At 34.0% G+C, this 18,502-nt stretch overlaps 1 protein-coding gene and 1 non-coding gene across 2 annotated transcripts in view; both read left to right on the plus strand.

Annotated features, from left to right (window-relative positions):
* Window positions 1-18,502, plus strand: part of UNC13C (unc-13 homolog C) — a 589,248-nt gene that overhangs the window by 283,343 nt on the left and 287,403 nt on the right. The window contains exons 13-14 of the mRNA XM_072738579.1: window positions 14,498-14,667; window positions 17,801-17,916. Of these exons, the coding sequence (XP_072594680.1) occupies window positions 14,498-14,667; window positions 17,801-17,916 (286 nt within the window). The remainder of the gene's footprint in view (window positions 1-14,497; window positions 14,668-17,800; window positions 17,917-18,502) is intronic.
* On the plus strand, window positions 6,385-6,490 carry LOC112918437 (U6 spliceosomal RNA). The gene has a single exon (XR_003234689.1). It is a non-coding gene; the product is annotated as a U6 spliceosomal RNA (small nuclear RNA).

An 18,502-nucleotide genomic window follows, 5' to 3' on the forward strand; every position in this document is an offset into this window, starting at 1 on the left:
CTGCTGAGCGACCCAGGGATCCCTAAAACAGTATTTTTAATAGTTGAATGAAATTTTATCACATTAGCATACATCAATTAATCAATTTCCTGTTTTGATAACTAGACTAAATTTTTTACTGTTTCCTGTATCTGCAGTAATTTGTTCTTTACTGTTAAAGACAAATGATATTTATATGTTTGGGTGATAAAACTAGCTACATTAGTTAGCTATAATTAAAAACCTACTAAATGCCCATTACCCTTCTAAATGTTACATATGTAATCATTTTTAAAAGATAATTATTGCAATTCTAACTTTATAGATTTGATATAGAGACTAAATGTAACTGCATAACTTGCCCAAAGTCATGCTGCTAGTAAGTGGCTCAAATAAAATTTGAATCAGGCAGATATTTTCCAAGCCTGTTCTATTACTCCATCATACCTGGTACACCTTACCCTTGAAAGTAAAATGAAAATGGCATAGCTTTGGGACACCTGAGTGGCTCAATCAGTTAAGTGTCTGGCTTCAGCTTAGGTCATGATCTCAGGGTTCTGGGATTGAGCCCTGTATCTGGCTCCCTGCTCAGCTTCCCCCTCTCCTTCTGCCCCTCCCCAACCTGTTTGTGCTTTCTTTCAGTCAAACAAAAAAGTCATTTTTTAAAAAGAAAAGAAAATGGCATAACTTCAATGAATCACAGATCTTGACTCTTAATACTTAAATTTTACTTTAGAGGTCATTGGCATACAACTTCTTTATTTCATGGACAAGTTAAGTTTAAGAAGAAAAAATGCATGTCACCACTTAAAGTCTGACTTGGGAAAATAATGTCTTTATTCAAATGTCAAATAAATGTCAAACACACCAAATAGACTATTTCTCACTTCAAACAACTGGTTCAATTTCAGTTACCTAATTATACCATTAATTGGACATGCATTTTTGTTAGTATTTAATGAGCAACAAAAAGAAGAGTGTGATTACTCTTATCTATAATATTATTTTTTTATTTAAGTGTAGTTAACATGCAATGTTACATTAATTTCAGGGGTACGACATAGTGATTTCAACAACTCTATATGTTATGCTATGCCCACCAGAAGTGTGGCTACCATCTGTCATCATACAATGCTATTACAGTAGTATTGTACTGGGCCTTTTATTCCCATGACTTCTTCATTCCATAACTGAAGCCTTAAACTTCCACTCCTCTTCCTCATTTGCTCGTCTTCCCGCACCCCCTTCCTCTAGCAGCCATCAGATCTCTGTATTTACATATCTGATTCTTGTTTGTTTATTCATTTGTTTTTTAGATTCCACATATGAGTAGAACCATATGGTATTTGTTTTCCTCAGTCCAGTTTATTTCACTTAGCATAATACCCTCTACATCCATACATGTTATCTCAAATGGCATGATCTCATCCTTTTGTAGGACTATGTAATATTCCAGTGTGTTTGTGTGCTTGCGTGTGTGTACGTGTATAACCTCTTTTCCATTCATCTATCAGTGAATACTTAGGTTGTTTCCATATCTTGGCTATTATAAATAATGCTTCAGTGAACACAGGGGTACATATATTTTTTTTGAATTACTGTTTGTTTTCTTTGTGTACATACCCAGTAGTGGAATTATTGTATCATATGGTATTTCTATCTCTTATTTTTTGAGGAACCTACATACTGTTTTCCACAGTAGAGGTACCAGTTTTCATTCCCACCAACAGTACACAGGGTTCCTTTTTCTTCCATATCCTTGCCAACACAAAAGAGAAAGCTTTTGCATAGCAAAAGAAACTATCAACAAAAGCAACCTACTGAATGGGATAAGATATTTGCACATAATATATCTGATAAGAGCTTATATCCAAAATATAAAGAATTTATAAACCTCTGCACCAAAAAACTCCCACATGTTAAAAAAAAGTAAGCAGACTACTTGAATGGACAATTTTCCAAAGAAGATCTGAAAATGGCCAACAGACACACAAGAAAGGTACTCAACATCCCTAATCATCGGGGAAATATAAATCAAAACCACAATGAGATATAGCTTGCACCTGTCAGAATGGCAAATCAAAAAGATAAATAAGTATTGGTAAGAACATAGAGAAAAGAATGATGTGATAATTCCTTTATTTTTTTAATAAGCAATATTGAATATCTACTTGCTATAGGTACTAGGGATTGAAAAATGACAAACAGTAAAAACAAAACCAACTCCCAGGGAAGTTTCATTCAGAGGTGATATTTTATCTGGGTCTTGAAAGACAGGTAAATGTTCATTTGGTGGAGGAGTAGGGAAAAGAAATCCTTGTCCTAAGAAACACAATGAAGAATGTGTCAGAGTTGAAAAAATATATGGTCAACCAAAGAAATGGTGAATAGAAACCACACACATCTTGCATACATGCTCTTACACACCTTATACATTTCTCCTATTTTTGAGAGCCATTTGTTCCTCCAGTTTTCTACCTGCTATTTTTATTTGAAGTATATCTGAGATATAACACCATATGAGTTTAAGGTGTATAAAACCTCAATTTGATACCTTTATATATTGTAATATTACTATTGTGCCTCTATCATATCACATAATTATTTCTTTTTTTTTGTGGTGGGAATAATTAAGATCTAGTCTCTCAGCATATTAGATGATTATTATAATGTTATCTATATTCACCATGCTGTGCATTAGCTCTGCAGGCCTTATGTATCTACTAAGTGCAAGTTTTTGCCCTTAAACAAAACCTGTCCTGTTCTCTCAGCTCTAGCTTCTGATAGTCATCATTTTACTCTCTTTTTACTAGTTTGGTTTTGTAGACTCCACATATAAGTGATACTGTATAGATCTCCTAATCTCTGTCTTTGGAAGTGGTCTCTCATTTCACAGTAAAATGGACACTGAAGTATTTATCGAAAGGTTTTTTTACCTTTATTATTTTAACATCATTAATTTTGATTAATGCTAATTTTAATAGTATTTAATAATTCTTAAGATGGCTATTAAAATAATTCTGCAACATTACTTTCTGTGAAGAAAATACTAGATATAAAGATAAAATATAAGACTTTGAGGTATTCATAATCTAATTGGGGGGCTTGAAGGCAGGGCAGGCAAACATGTCTGTCTTACAAGGAATTGCTTTGCCCTTTGGTTCTCTGATCCCTTACGGTACAAAGTCTTCTTTCAGCCAGCCCTTAAATGCCAGTGCCTGAATTCCTCCTCACCTCCTGTCCTTTTTCAAAAGTGCCACTAATAATATAATTGATACCTTGTTCTTGTTTTTACCATCTTCTTTGTCATTAATTTATAATGGCCCAGTTACTATAAAGGAAAACCTCGAGAAAACTTAATAGTGAAATACTGGGGACTGTGTTTTTTTTTTTTTATCCTGATACCCAAAACTAAATTGTCCTTAAAAATACAGGTGGGAATAGTTGCTATGCACTGTCCCTGGGTTTTGAACTTAGAGTTTGTTCATCTGCTGTAATAGAATTCAAAGGTGAATAGGGTTGGGATCTTAATTCAGGAACAAATGAAACATCAATATGGCAAAGGAAGTAGGTTACATAATTCATAATAAATCACTAAAAGGAAATGTGAACACTGAGTGTCTCGCAGTATTTCCATTTGATGGGTCAGAGTTTAAGGAATTAAGCTGTAACTAGAGAATTTAATTACTGTTTAAAAAGCTCTGCTACTGCTTTGCCTGAGGATGGTTCTTACCGGTTTCTGGCTGCTGATTTTCTTAGTCAATATTCTGCCTTGAAGCCTGAGTTGAAATGGGATTATTTACAATTACTAGATATTTTAAAATACTCGTTTGAGGTTGTAACATAAATATGAAGAATAAAATAGCAAATCTTTACTAATTCTGTCACCTACATTTCAGTATATATCCTTATAGCTTGTTTCAATGTGTGCACACACACACAAACACACGCATTTATTCATGTGTATTTAATCTCTCAGTGTTAACCAAACCCAGTACAATACTATTTAAAATTTGGAATTCTCATTTGTTTCACTTAAAATGTGTGGCTACAATTTTATATAATTTTAATAGACATGATTTTTTGGTAAAGATTTTATTGATTCATTCACAGAGAGAGAGGCATAGACGGAGGGAAAAGCAGGTTCCCTGAAGGAGCCTAATACGAGACTTGATCCCAGGGCCCCAGGATCACGACCTGAGCCAAAGACAGATGCCACCTGGGTGCTTAGATGTGATTTTTAATGTAACATCACTTCCTTTTGGCTTTAATTCCTGACAGAGTTGCCCCGTAAGATATATTTTACTTAATTAGATCTCACTATAGGTGCAGTTTTCATTCTTCAACAACTGTTAATATGCTACATTAGTAATGACTTCCCATCAGAGTATGATTACTTGGGCAAGGTCTTCTTTCTTTCCATCGAATTCTGGCTTTATGGACCTTATGAATTTATGGGCATCTCTCAATGTAAAGCAATCTTTCTCAGAATGGGTTGAACTCTGATAACTTGGGTAAGGCGTGGGTTTTATTTTTGTTTTGTTTTTGTTTTCCTGTTTTGCTTTTTGCTTTAATCATTGGAGATAGATACTGGACCTTCTACAGGAAATTGTAAATCCAAAAATATTTGCATTGAGACCATTTGTAAAGTTGGAATAAATAATTATAAAGAAATTAGTCATTTGGATGGCTGCCAAAAAGAAATTGGCCAAATAGTAATTGGTTCTATACAGATTACAGTACCTATGAATTAAAGACAAAACACAGACACGCACAAAAATCCTGAGTCCTTTAGGGAAGGCAAATGTTCTCCTTTAATTTGGGAAGAAATAAGATATTTTATTTCTTCTCTTATTTCTATGGAAACAAAACCTATCTTTAACAGTAAAAAAAACATAAAATTAGACACATGAACCACTCTCTGAGAGGGGAATTCTTTTTACCTACAGGAAAACTAGAATGCAAATGGTTCTAACAATATTTATTTTATTTATCAAGAGTTCATGCAGTAAAATATCTTATTTTCTACTGTTAAAAAAAAAAAAAAGAAGCCGGGTTCACAAACTGGTAAACTAACCCAAAAGTCTTGGTTAGCTAACTTAACCAAGTAGAATATGATCTAGGAGAGGAAGATTTAATGGGACTATTTTTTTTCTATTGTACATGACAGATTTTTTTCTTATATATGAGGATATTTCTCTTGCTGTCAAATTTTGTTTCCTATGTGAACCTATCATTTCCCACCTGAAATGCAAAACTTTGTTTTTTAATAAAACTCAGGGTTTATGAAACATGTTAAATAGTTGTGACATAAAACACAGGAAGTATAAAAAGAGTAATAGCTCATAAATTAAACATTTTAAATTATTTTATATACAATCAAGCAAAATGAATTTCATAGTTTATTATTTTCCTACTTGGTTTTATTAGAATTTCATTCACTTTCACATTAAGACATAATTCTTTATTAATAAAAAGCAGTTTACTTCTTCAACAAGAATTCCAGGTATAAGAATTCCAGGTATAAGCTAGTATAGTAACTGAGTTATTCCATCAAAGAACAGAGCTTTTCTGTTCTAATTTTCCTGTTTTAATATCTTTAGTGAAAGCTGTCTTCTATCCTTATTGCAGAGAGATAAAAGAGGAAAACATAAGAGATAAGACTAGAAGACTTTGGCTTATATATTTTATCAGCAGAATTATGTCAAGTGGTCATGTTCAGTTACACGGAAGGCTGAAATACTGCATAAAAGTAGAAAAGGAAAAGGAGAGGTTGAAAAGCTGTTGATGAATACATTTACAGTGTCTGCTGCCTTCCACCTCATTGACTATTCAACATTTTATACAACCTTCCTATCTCTATATTTAATTTAAATAAAATTAATTCATCCTCTCTGGTCCCAGGTAGGCCATTCCAAAATTTTATCTAGTTACTGCATTTAGTTTGAAGTCCATGATTTTTGGATAGTTTCTCCATCAGCTCCAGGTTTGGTTCTTTGTGATCGTGGGACCTCTAAATTAAAGACAGGTCGTCATCTTCCAAAATTCCCAATGTATTATTATGATGAGTGAAGAAGATAGGGTAACAGCAATTTAAAAGTCTCATTCAGTAATCAGGTAAGTGGGAAAGACATGACCATTGTTGGTACATTAGTAAATATAGACTCCAACTAGACAGGTATACTCAGGACTTTCTGATCCTAGCAGCAGGAGTCACAGTGACTTGGCTAATCAATCTGCAGGCCCTTGTACTTTCCAGATGAATTTCTTCTCTCCATTTTCCTCCAGGTCCTGGGTTCTATGTCTGGGGAGACCTTCCTTGCCCAATTTGTCAGTGCCCTCACTCTAAGCAGATACTCTGGAGAGTGAAAACAAATGAAAGAGGGCTCTAAAAATAATTAAAAGGTACTCACTTTGCAGGACCTATATTAAAATCAGAACAATACAGAGAATATTAGCATGACGCCTGCATGAGAATGACCTACAAATTAGTGAAGCATTCCTTATAAGATGATGATGACAAGAAGAAGCATTAAGATAAGACATTTAGGGGTGCCTGGGTGGCTCAGCTGGTTAAGCATCAACTCTTGATTTCAGCTCGTCATAATCTGAAGGTTGCAGGATTGAGGCCTGCATCGGCCACACATGCTGGGCCTGGAGTCAGCTTGGGATTCTCTCTCTCTCCCTCTGCCGACCACCTACCTCTTAGGTAGGGGGAGGGAGCATTTATTTTGAGTACAGCTGTGGCAAGCCTGAGGTGCATTTGACAATACTGTTCCCTGGAAAATTTACCAAGATTCCAGGAATTGGACTTTAAGACAATTTTATGAATAACCTTATAAGCCTGAAAACTTTCTCTACTGCTGGATCCTCGGTTCTCATTTATTTCTTTTGACCTGATGTTTGTAGCCTCAGCTTCTGCAAAATAGTAAGCATGCTAAGGTGTGAATGAATGCCACACCCCAATCTCATCTTTGCCACTGAAATGCCTTCATTGTCATTGCCTAAGAGACTTCCTGAAGGAAAGTGTTTGAAAAACCCAGGATTACCTTTTTGAAGTTGCCCTTAGAAATCCTAGCTTGTTACATGCATATTACACTTTTGTATACAGAGGCAGCTGGCTTTTCTCAACCTTGCAGGATTCCAAATAATCATATCCTCAGTCAATTTATATCACAGAACACAAGCAGAGTGAGCTTCTTTGGACATAGCTGTGCTCCCTTGCATGTCTCCTTACAGACTGTCTGGATTTAGTTTGAGTGCATCTCCACTGCAGTGCATTTCTGAAAGCAGCAAAACTTAATAAACATATGGAAACATTCTAAATTTTATTCCAGTCATTCACATAATAAAGCTTTGCTTGGCAAGTGCTCAGAGTTCCAAGGTATAGCAAGCGACAGTGTGACCAACTGTTCTGCTATCCCACTTAGAAATGAACTGGCTTTCTAGCCTGAGGCCACTAAATCTTGGCTTTCTGCCCCCATCATGTCCTCCATAGTCAGTTCCACATAAGCCCTGCTATTGAAGCTCCTTTGTTGTTTCAAAGTTATGACATTTGTTAAAATCCTTAGTTCCAAATGAACTAGAGTTCACTCTAATTAGTTGGTACAGAAAAAGATTATTTCATACACTGTTAGTTGCTTAAGACTTTTTGGAGAGGTCAGAGTGCCTGCCCTTGAAGCCGCTGTAGAGAAACAATGTCCAATTATATCACAGGGTTTCTTTGGAGCAAACAACATTGCCATCATTAATCAATACTTTTGCTACTCAAGACTAAATAGCAGACACTCTGCATCAAAATACTAAAGGCTCCACCACCACTGTTGCCAAAAGAGCAAATTCTCAGAATAGAACTGCTGCTTCACTCTGTTGAATTTTGAGTTCAGATCTTGCTTGAATGCAAGTCAAATCTCTGGGCCGTCACTACAAAGGAATCGGGGAATGTGAGCTATCTAGCTTCAGTCTTGAAAAGATGAGGAACATAAGGAGGAATATAGTCAAAATGGAAGGAGGTGTTCATAGATGCTGAGCATCCATATGTGATGATTCTTCACCACACTGTCTTGAACTAATTTTCTGGTTTTATATGCATTGCAAAATCCTCATGTCATTTCCAGTATTTGCAATACTAGTCCCATTACTGTCTTTACTCTGCAAAGATAAAAATATGTTTCTGACAGCTTAAACCTGATACATAATAGCAAACATTGTCTATTTTTAAATATTCCTTACAAAAAGCTCTTTGGGAAAGATAAAGTAAGAACTGGCATATCTTTATGAGAAAAAAAAGAACCAATGTTAGTAATGTAAGATGTTAATAATAAAGGAATCTGGCTGGGAGACCTGCAGGGACTCTTATGTCTTTACAATGTCTCTCCAACTCTATACTCTCTAACTCTATAATTATTCTAAATTTAAAAATTTATTTAAGAAATGGAAAAACAGAATCAATGAGAAATAGAGATATTCAAATTCCTTTCAGTAAAATCACAAGAACCAGGGCACATTATTGATTATATTTGTTCTAAATCCATTAATATCACATGCACTTAATTTTGACATTAAAAAAGGAAGCGTATGGTTGGTTGAATTATAGAACCTCACAAAGTCTTGATCTTGTCTGTATGTTAATGGGTGCTCAAAAAATAACTGCTAAGTGGGTGAATGAGTAGATAGGTATATGGGTGAAGAAATGAACTCTTGATGGCATAACCAAAAATATAAACCAAATTAATGAAAAAAATAATGGAAATGTGAGCAGGTATTTGGAAGGTTTAATTCCATCTGGTACAAAGGAGTCATTTCTAATAGGAATTTGAAAAGAGTTATTACAGTATTGTCTCACTCTCCATTTGACATATGTATATACATACACATAGAAACACACAATGTGTATGTGAACATATACATTTATGAATTACAAGGAAAAGTTATACATGTATCCATATATTATATATACAAACACATATATATGTTATTACTGTCTTGTGTGGATTATTATTTGTGTGTATGTGTGTATGTATATATGTGTGTGTGTGTATATATATACACACATAAGTTCCACCTTAAATTTATACCAAAAACTAGGGCCTCAAATATTCCTAAAAACTAGACAGGATGTTTTGATTTTATTAAATTATAGATTCTAGAAATATTTACCAATCTTTATTATCTAGAGTTTGCTATTTATTGCACCTGTTATTTGCAAGTAAAAATTACATCATGTATCTGTCTCCTAGGACCTACATGAACTCTGGTGATTTATCAAAAGGTGACAGAAAAAGGATTAATTTCTGATTTTGTGTTATTTTGCATTTTAAGTTTATGGCAATGCTAACTATTTTTATTGATATTCTAAGTTTTTCCATTTTCTAAGAATAATGCAAATGGGCTGGGAGATGGTTTTTTGTTTCAACGTTGATTTCTTTTTTTCTTTTTGACAGCAAAGAAATTAAAATCTAAGCAATTTTAAATAAAATTTTGGGTTAAATACCAAAAATCTCTCTACCTCAATATCCTTACTACTCTAATTTCAGGTGTGTTATCTTTGGAATTCTGAGTTAGATAGGAGACAGTTGTGCTGTCATTTATTCTAATTGCTCTCCTTGGCTGAAAGTGGTTTTGTTTGCTGTGATGGACACAGTGTCGTAGATTATTTTTCCTTCCCCACTATTTCTACCACATTTTAATAATAAAATAGCTATCAAAATTGTAGAATTTCTTTGATATGCATGATATTTCTAAGAATGATAACATTATTTTTCCTTCAAATATAATAAAGAGAATTTTATTTTGGCAAAACTTTGCAGATTTTTAAATAAATATTTTTTGAATACTAGATGCATGCCAGAAATTGCGTTAAGAATAGAGATATTAACAAACTTAGATCCTCACTTCAAGAATAACTTATGTAGTGAGGACATTATATTAATGACTACTATAGATCAAATGCTTAAGTGTGTGTCACTGTACTAACTGCTGTAAGATATTATTTCACTTAATTTCTATAAATATCTTCTAAGACAGTTAACATTAACCCCATTTTATAGATAAAGAAGCCAAGATTCAAAGAGGCTAAGTCAGGTAGAAGTAGTTAGTAGTTTTCAACCCTATTAGACCTAATGACCCCCTTTATATAAAGTAATTCATGATAACTTTTTTATGCTGAAACAATATGTAATTTCATCTATTAATATGATTTCAAAATAATTAGCACAATGTTCCAACTATAATATAAAGAAAAATCTGATATTTTATTATTTTATTATTATTTTTTAAAGATTTTATTTATTTTTTTCATGAGAGACACAGAGAGAGAGAGGCAGAGACACAGGCAGAGGGGCAAGCAGGCTCCATGCAGGGAGCCCTGATGTGGGACTCCATCCCATGTCTCCAGGCTCATGCCCTGGGCTGAAGGCGGCGCTAAACCACTGAGCCACCCAGGCGTCCCTGACATATATTTTAACATATAAGAGTAAACAACTACCCTGGGATACATAATTTAGTAGTTACATGCTTTCATCTATTGGTAGAATTAACATATATGTGTTTCTCAACTGCAGACTGATTCAAATACTTGGAGTGATTTTGACATTGGTAATATAATCTCTCAAAGTGAAAAACAGCTCTTAGTAAAGTTCTGAACAGCAACAACAACCAAAGTTTCCTTTGTTTTTGTTTTTGTTTTTTTAAATTTTATTTATTTATAATAGTCACATAGAGAGAGAGAGAGAGGCAGAGACACAGGCAGAGGGAGAAGCAGGCTCCATGCACCGGGAGCCCGATGTGGGATTCGATCCCGGGTCTCCAGGATCACGCCCTGGGCCAAAGGCAGGCGCCAAACCGCTGCGCCACCCAGGGATCCCCCAAAGTTTCCTTTGATTAGTGATTTAGATATTAGCTATTTTCTAAGAAACTTCAATATCTTAAAATATGCAAAAGAGTTAATGTTTTTATGTAAAAAAAAAGTCCCAAACTGAATTTTCAATGCATTTTGCATTGTTATTAATGCCTTTGCATCATTTCAAATCAGGTAGGCTGTCTAGTAGATGGTAAGGTGTCCAAATCCCTGGCCTACCTCACCTAATGTCACTAGTGCCCCTAAATGTTTATAAGAACAAAAAAATAAAAGTAATTTTTAAAAAATCCCACAAATTGCCAAAGCACTCTATGTAGAAAGCTCTTGCATTGCATAGAAATAGTGGGGCTTTAATTTTCACATTGTCATGTCATATTGCAAACTTTATTCTTAAATGTGCTGTATTATTCTTGTCTCATAGGTTAATGGGAGAGAGAGAACTCTGTCAATAGTTCTTAAGTATTTTTTATGCCATAAATTCATTTGGCAATCTGGTGAGAACCATAGACACTTTTCAAAATCATATATTTGTAAATGCCTAAAATAAAATATGTAGAATTGACAGTAAAATCAATTATTTTGAAGAATATTTTTAGTACAGTGATAGTTACAAATACTACAACTTTCATAACAATGATAATAATATAAATATCTTAGTATTAGTGGTGACAAAATCTTCCAGGTACTCATAATACAGCTGTTGTTTATTGTTTATATTCATAATTGAAGGAAAATTAAAATGAAGTTATTTTATTTTTTCCTTTTTTCAAGTTTTTACTTAAATTCCAGTTAACATACAGTGTAATACTAGTTTCAGGTGTAGAACTTAGTGATTCATCAGTTGCATATAACACCCAGTGCTCATCCCAACAAGTACCTTCCCTTAATGCCCATCTCCCATTTAGCCCATCTGCCCCACTTCCTTCCAACAACACTCAGGTGGTTTTCTGTAGTTCAGAGTCTCTTATAGTTTGCCTCTTTCTGTGTTTTTATATTATTTTATTTTTCCTTCCTTTCCCCTACATTCATCTGTTTTGTTTCTTAAATTCCAAATGTGAGTAAAACCGTATGGTATCTTTCTTTCTGACTTAATTCACTTAGCAAAATATCCTCTAGTTCCATCCACATCATCACAAATGACAAGATTTCATTCTTTTTGATAGATGAATAATATTCCATGGTGTATATATATATATATATATATACACACACACACATACATATACACTATATATATATAGTATCAGTATATATAAATATATATATACTCACACACCACATATATATACATACACTCTATATATATAGTATTAGTATATATCAGTATCATTATATATATATATTTATGTATATATATATATATATATATACACACACACACACACACACTCACATACCACATTTCTTTATCCATGTATCTCATGATAGACATCTGGGCTTTTTCCATATTTTGGCTATTGTGGACATTGCTGCTATAAACACTGAGGTGTGTGTACCCCTTCAAATCACTGTGTTTGTATCCTTTGGATAAATAGCTAGTAGTGCATTTTCTGGGTTGAAGGGTATCTCTCTTTTTAACTTTTTGAGGAAACTCCATACTCTTTCCCAGAGTAAACTGCACCAGTTTAATTTCCCACTAGCAGTGTAAGAGGATTCCCATTTCTCCGCATCCTTGCCAACATCTGTTGTTTCTTCTGTAGTTCATTTTAGACTTTTTTGACTGGTGTGAGATGGTATCTCATTGTGGTTTTAATTTGTATTTCCCTGATGCCAAGTGATATTGAGCATTTTTTCATGTTGTCTGTTGGCCATTTGTATGTCATCTTTGAAGAAGCTTCTGTTCATGTCTTCTGCCCATTTCTTAACTGGACTATTTTGGAGGGAGGGGATTACATTTAAGTTCTTTATAGATTTTGGATACTAGCCCTTCATATGATTTGTCATTTTCAAATATCTTCTCCCATTCCATAGACTGCCTATTAGTTTTGTTGATTGTTTCCTTTGCTGTGCAAAAGCTTTTTATCCTAATGAAGTCCCAGTAGTTCATTTTTGCTTTTGTTTCCCTTGCCTCTGGAGACATGTCTAGTGAGAAGTTGCTGTAGGTGAGGTTAAAGGGGTTGTTCCTTGTTCTCCTCTAGGATTTTGATGGATTCCCGTTCACATTTAGGTCTTTCATCCATTTTGAATTTTTTTGGCGTGTGTGTATGGTGTAAGAAAGAGGTCCAGTTTCATTCTTCTGCATATGCAATTGCTGGATCATAGGGTAGTTCTATTTTTAACTTTTGGAGGAACCTCCACACTGTTTCCCAGAGTGGCCGCATGAGTTTGCATTCCTGCTAGCAGTGTAAGAGGGTTCCCCTCTCTCTGCATCCTCACCAACATCTGTGGTTTTCTGTGTTGTTAATTTTAGCCATTTGAACTGGTGTAAGGTGATATATCATCGTAGTTTTTATTTTTATTTTCTTAATCATAAGTGATGTCGAACATCTTTTTGTGTGTGTGTCTGTTAGCTATCTTTATGGCTTCCTTGGGAAAAATGTTCATGTCTTCTGCCCATTTAACTGGATTATTTGGTTTTGGGGTATTGGGTTTTACAACTTCTTTATATATTTTGGATGTTCTGAATTCATCCACTGACCCCATGTTGAAGATCCTTATACTAGAGTGAATGAATGTTCAGAGCAAATTAGAGCTCATCATTGATCTTCCTAACTGTCTCAATAGCTACAAAAAAAAAAAAAAAAAAAAAAGAACAGGTGATGACCCGATGCTTAAAGAATGATTGATTAGCATGCAGAGAAGCATGGAGCAGAATGTATACAAAAGCTACAAGGTCAGGAAACACCATAATAGGTGTGGGCAATACTAACATAGTATGTGTGGCTTCAACAAGAGTAGGTGGAGAAAAATTGAAAATGAGAAATGAATTAATGTGTGCAGTTTATTCTTAAAAACAGAAGGATTTTGTTCGGGCAGCCTGTGTGGCTCAGCGGTTTAGCACCACCTTCGGCCCAGGGTGTAATCCTGGAGACCCGGGATCAAGTCCCATGTCGGATCCCCTGCAAGGAGCCTGCTTTTCCCTCTCCCTGTGTTTCTGCCCCCCCCCCAATCCCCCACCCCGTCTCTCATGAATAAATAAAATCTTTTTTTTTAAAAAGGATTTTGTTCTAATTCTAATTGATTTAACAGTATCTTACATACTTACTAAGATTTTTAGTTTATTAAGTACTAGCACATAACTGCATTATCTTTTACACTCTGTGACATCCATAGCAATAAAATTAGCTTTATGTTTATGGTGCAGTATTTTCTGAGTATGGCTACGTTGCTCTAGATAACCATTGCAAATAGGAAATATATCAAAGAGAAAATACACTAAAGATTTTTGACCCATATTTGATTATATACAGTTCAGTAAAAGGAAATATGAAGGAATAGGGTATGGTTATCCCTTATTAACATTGCTTAACTAATACAACATTTTTCAATATCCCTGACACCTGTAACATCCTATAGATAGAAAGGATCAGTGGGAACTCTCATTGATTAGATAGTATACTATGCCTTTCTGGGTTAGACAGATTTAGAATAGGTTGCTAACACCAAATGCCATTTAGAGCAATTACCAATGTTTGTTAACTTATCCACATTTACTTTCAGTGAATGCCACAACTCCACAGATCGTATCAAAGTCAGAGTGTGGGATGAAGATGATGACATTAAATCCAGAGTCAAACAACATTTCAAAAAGGAGTCAGATGATTTTTTGGGACAAACAATTGTAGAAGTGAGGACCCTGAGTGGAGAGATGGATGTCTGGTACAACCTAGGTGACTATTTTTAAATTTACTTGAAAAATAGTTAAATAAAATGTCAGAATATCTGTGGCCTTTGTTGTATTACCATATAAGTCAAAATAATGTCTTTCTACCACATTCTGCTGAAATAGTTATTCAAACTCAGTATTATTGAAAGATGTTGGTAAATTTGACATGAAAAGAGAAAACCTTTCAAAAATCAACTGGGTGTCTTTTAGGAGAAAAATACCCCATTCTTTGTATAGTTTCAAAAACTTTGCCAAATGTGTAGGAAAAAAATAACATATGCCTTTATGCTGTTTGACATATTTCCTTTTGGTCCATTAATGAAATTTTAGCAATAAAGGAAAAGTATATTTTGAATATCTTTTGAATGATGATATAAAAGTAGGATTTAGGTCCAAAGCCATATATATGTGGACTTATGTTTACTCTGGTGATGAAGATATTGAGAATATCTTTAGTTGGCATGACTTTTTAAATGAAATTTTATTATGAAATCAAGAATTAAATGTTTTATTTTGACTTTTACAGTAATTGAAAAATAATCTAGAATCTTCAGTGCTGATTTAATAATAGTAAATATATGTGGATCAGTTCAGTTTCTTTTTTTTCAGCTCAGTTTCTATAGACATGACCCAAAACATCTTCTTAAAAGTATATTTGCGTGTAGTTGATATACAATGTTCCTTTAGTTTCAGGTGTACAACATAGTGACTCAAATCTCTATGTTAAGCTATGGTCACACAGGTATAACTACCATCCATCACCATGCAACACTATTACAATATTTTTTACTATATTCCCTATGCTGTACTTTTTATTCCCGTTACTTATTCCATAACTGAAAGCCTGTTTCTCACACTCCCCTTCACCTATTTTGCCCATTCCTCCAACCCCATTCACTCATATGTGGAATCTAAAATACAAAACAAATAAGTAAACAAAAACCAGAATCAGATCTATAAATACAGAGAACAAACTGATAATTGCCAAATTCTTTTAGTCATGTCATCTGAAATGTTTTAATTAAATTCTAAGGGCCAATTGTAAATCATGGAAGTGTTTACCCAGTCCCAGGATTACGAAGAGTTTCCATTTTAGGATATCAATATATTGTAGCAAATTAAAAAATGCTTTTAGCTTTTTGAAAACCCACATACTTCAAATAATGTATTTGACAAAGTAAACGGATAAAGTCACAGAATTAATTAAACTCTAAATTATACAGTAATTTGAAAGAAGGAAAGATATATAATTTACTTAGAAACAAATGATTTAAACTACACTGAGAATCCAATATCAAAATATATTTTAAAGAAATTTTCCTTAAAGAAAATTGGGGCCTCTACATTATTGATGCAGTTTTTAGTTCAGTTATAGTGATCATTCTCCTATATCTTGTTTATACTATGAGACAACTTTCTATATGAAAACAGAGATGTTAGGTAAGAGTAAATTTCAGACCATTAGCTCTGTGCAATATCATAAATTGTGTTTAAAGTGGGTCACTTACAGACTTTTTTTTGTAGTAGTAGTATGTTAGCGTGTCCTTGAATTAAGGCAGTTAGAATTCAAAACAGAAATTCCTTAAATCATTCTTTTGACAAAAGAACAATTCTTTTGATGTTCTTTGCTTCCTGACAAATGTTTTTTGATGTGAGTATATTCAGTTTGCCAAGAAGATTGAATGAGCTATTAGTAAAATCAGTACAAATCAGCTATTCAGCTCTTATGCTGAAATGATCCTTCCATTATGGGGAGGAAAATATGATGCAACAGGACGGGGAAATATTTCCCTGCTCACCAACAGTTTTTATGTTTGCACTCTCTTTGCTGATATTGGGAGTTTTAGGGGAAAGAGGAGAGAAGAAGGGAGACTGGGAAGGACCAGTTTTAGATTTGTATAAAATCCCTCAGTAGGTTAAACCCATATAGATACCATATTTGTACTCTTTTTATAGTGTTTTGTCCTTTATCACATAGAATTCATTCCACCACACAGAGGAGGACTTGGCCAAAAGCTCTGGTCATCTAAGTGAGGCCTGTGTCCCATAGATCTATGGGGATGATGATAGTTAAAATCAAAGAACCAGTAATGCTCCCTGGGACTTTGGACAGAGATCTGTGACAAGAAGATCCCAGGACTTGCATTTTATTTTTTTTCTGGCCCCAGCAGAGAACTTTAATATTTGTTGGGAATCAACTATCTCCCAGCCAATAGGAGAAACTCTCAGGATCCTGGCACTCCTCAGGGGATAATCTTAGAACATAATGACTATCAAATATAACAATGAAGCATCAGCAGACATTCCACAAGAAGAAAGCAGACTTCATGATTTAACTGCATCTTTTATGACTATAAATACAGTTATACTTAGAAGAGGGTCAATAAGTTTTTACCACCTTCTCTGTCACTCTACCTCCTTGTGTTTTATTTGTGAAATGGGTCAGGTTGCTTCTTTATGTCATCTATGAAGCAGATATCAAATGTGAGTCCCCTATGTACATTCAAATTCTAGGGACTTAGTGATTATGCTTTTTTTTCTTTTAAAACTACTTATTAGTTCATACTGAACATACATATACATTATTTGATTGAATTGACTACATATTGATTTTGTCCAAATATACAGTTAATTCAACACGTTAGTAAACCCAGGCCATAGACTGTAGGTCTTTAAGAATCACTGGTAAAGAAAACTATGAACAATTTTTGTTGTTATCATTGTTAGAGCTTTGACTCCTCTTTTCAAGCATAGAAAGAGAAGTGAGTTAGAGAAGTGAGAAGCTTTTAGATAAAATAGTTTTCTGGGTAATTGTATTTTTAAGTTATCTTTCTTTTAATTGCCTGAGCAATTTCATTGATAAACTGATCAAGTACACATAAATTTGTATCAGAATGGCAAGGTCTCTTGATGAAGCTTTTTCGTTTGGAGTATCTGTAATGCAATTTGAGGATTAGTGACACAATAGGCACATTATTTTAAAATGTGTTTACCAGGGTCTTAATGGCTAGTTAATAATCAAACCTGATCTAGAAAAGTGGCTTTTAGCAATGTAAGCCTTTTTTAAAGCTTTTGAGAAATTCTATGAGAAATATGGTATTTTCAAAAATGACCAATTACTTTTTTTGTTGTATCAGAGAAACGGACAGATAAGTCAGCTGTGTCTGGAGCCATTAGATTGAAAATCAATGTGGAAATAAAAGGAGAGGAGAAGGTTGCCCCATATCATATGCAATATACATGTTTACATGAGGTAAGTGAATTGAATTCTATTAATAATAAAATCTAGAAAAGAAATAGGTCTTTATGGATCATACAACAAGCTTTTGGTTTAGAAGTATAATTGAATTAGGTTTGTACAGGTGTTCCTAGAGTTCTGATCCTGTAATATAGCATGTGATATCATACAGCCTAGGTATTGCTCTCTGAAGAGTGAGCAGATGTCTTCTACTGAGAGTCAGAACAGACACATGAGGCAGGTATTAACAAAAATGGCAGTAAGATGGTGATGAATAAGTAGACTGAGGAGGAAGAAAAACATCAAAGGCATTTGTTAAAAAAATAAGTCATGACAAATATTTTGGAAGCATTAAACATATAGTATGTTAGTAATGCAGGAACGTATCCAAATATTATTTTTGAGAACAGTGAGTTAGTGTTCAGATTTTATTGAAGATATAGTTGGGAGTATTAGAAATACAAAAATATTGATATTGCATCAATGGTTTTTGGTAGCCAGTGTAAAAGCAATGATTGCTTGTTTTTTCTTTTTCTAGAGTAACTAAGAGCTTCATACATACTGAACCATCCTCCATTTTAATTACTGATTCCACAAACAT

This window comes from Vulpes vulpes, chromosome 15 (assembly GCF_048418805.1).
Source record: "Vulpes vulpes isolate BD-2025 chromosome 15, VulVul3, whole genome shotgun sequence".
Lineage (NCBI taxonomy): Eukaryota > Metazoa > Chordata > Mammalia > Carnivora > Canidae > Vulpes > Vulpes vulpes.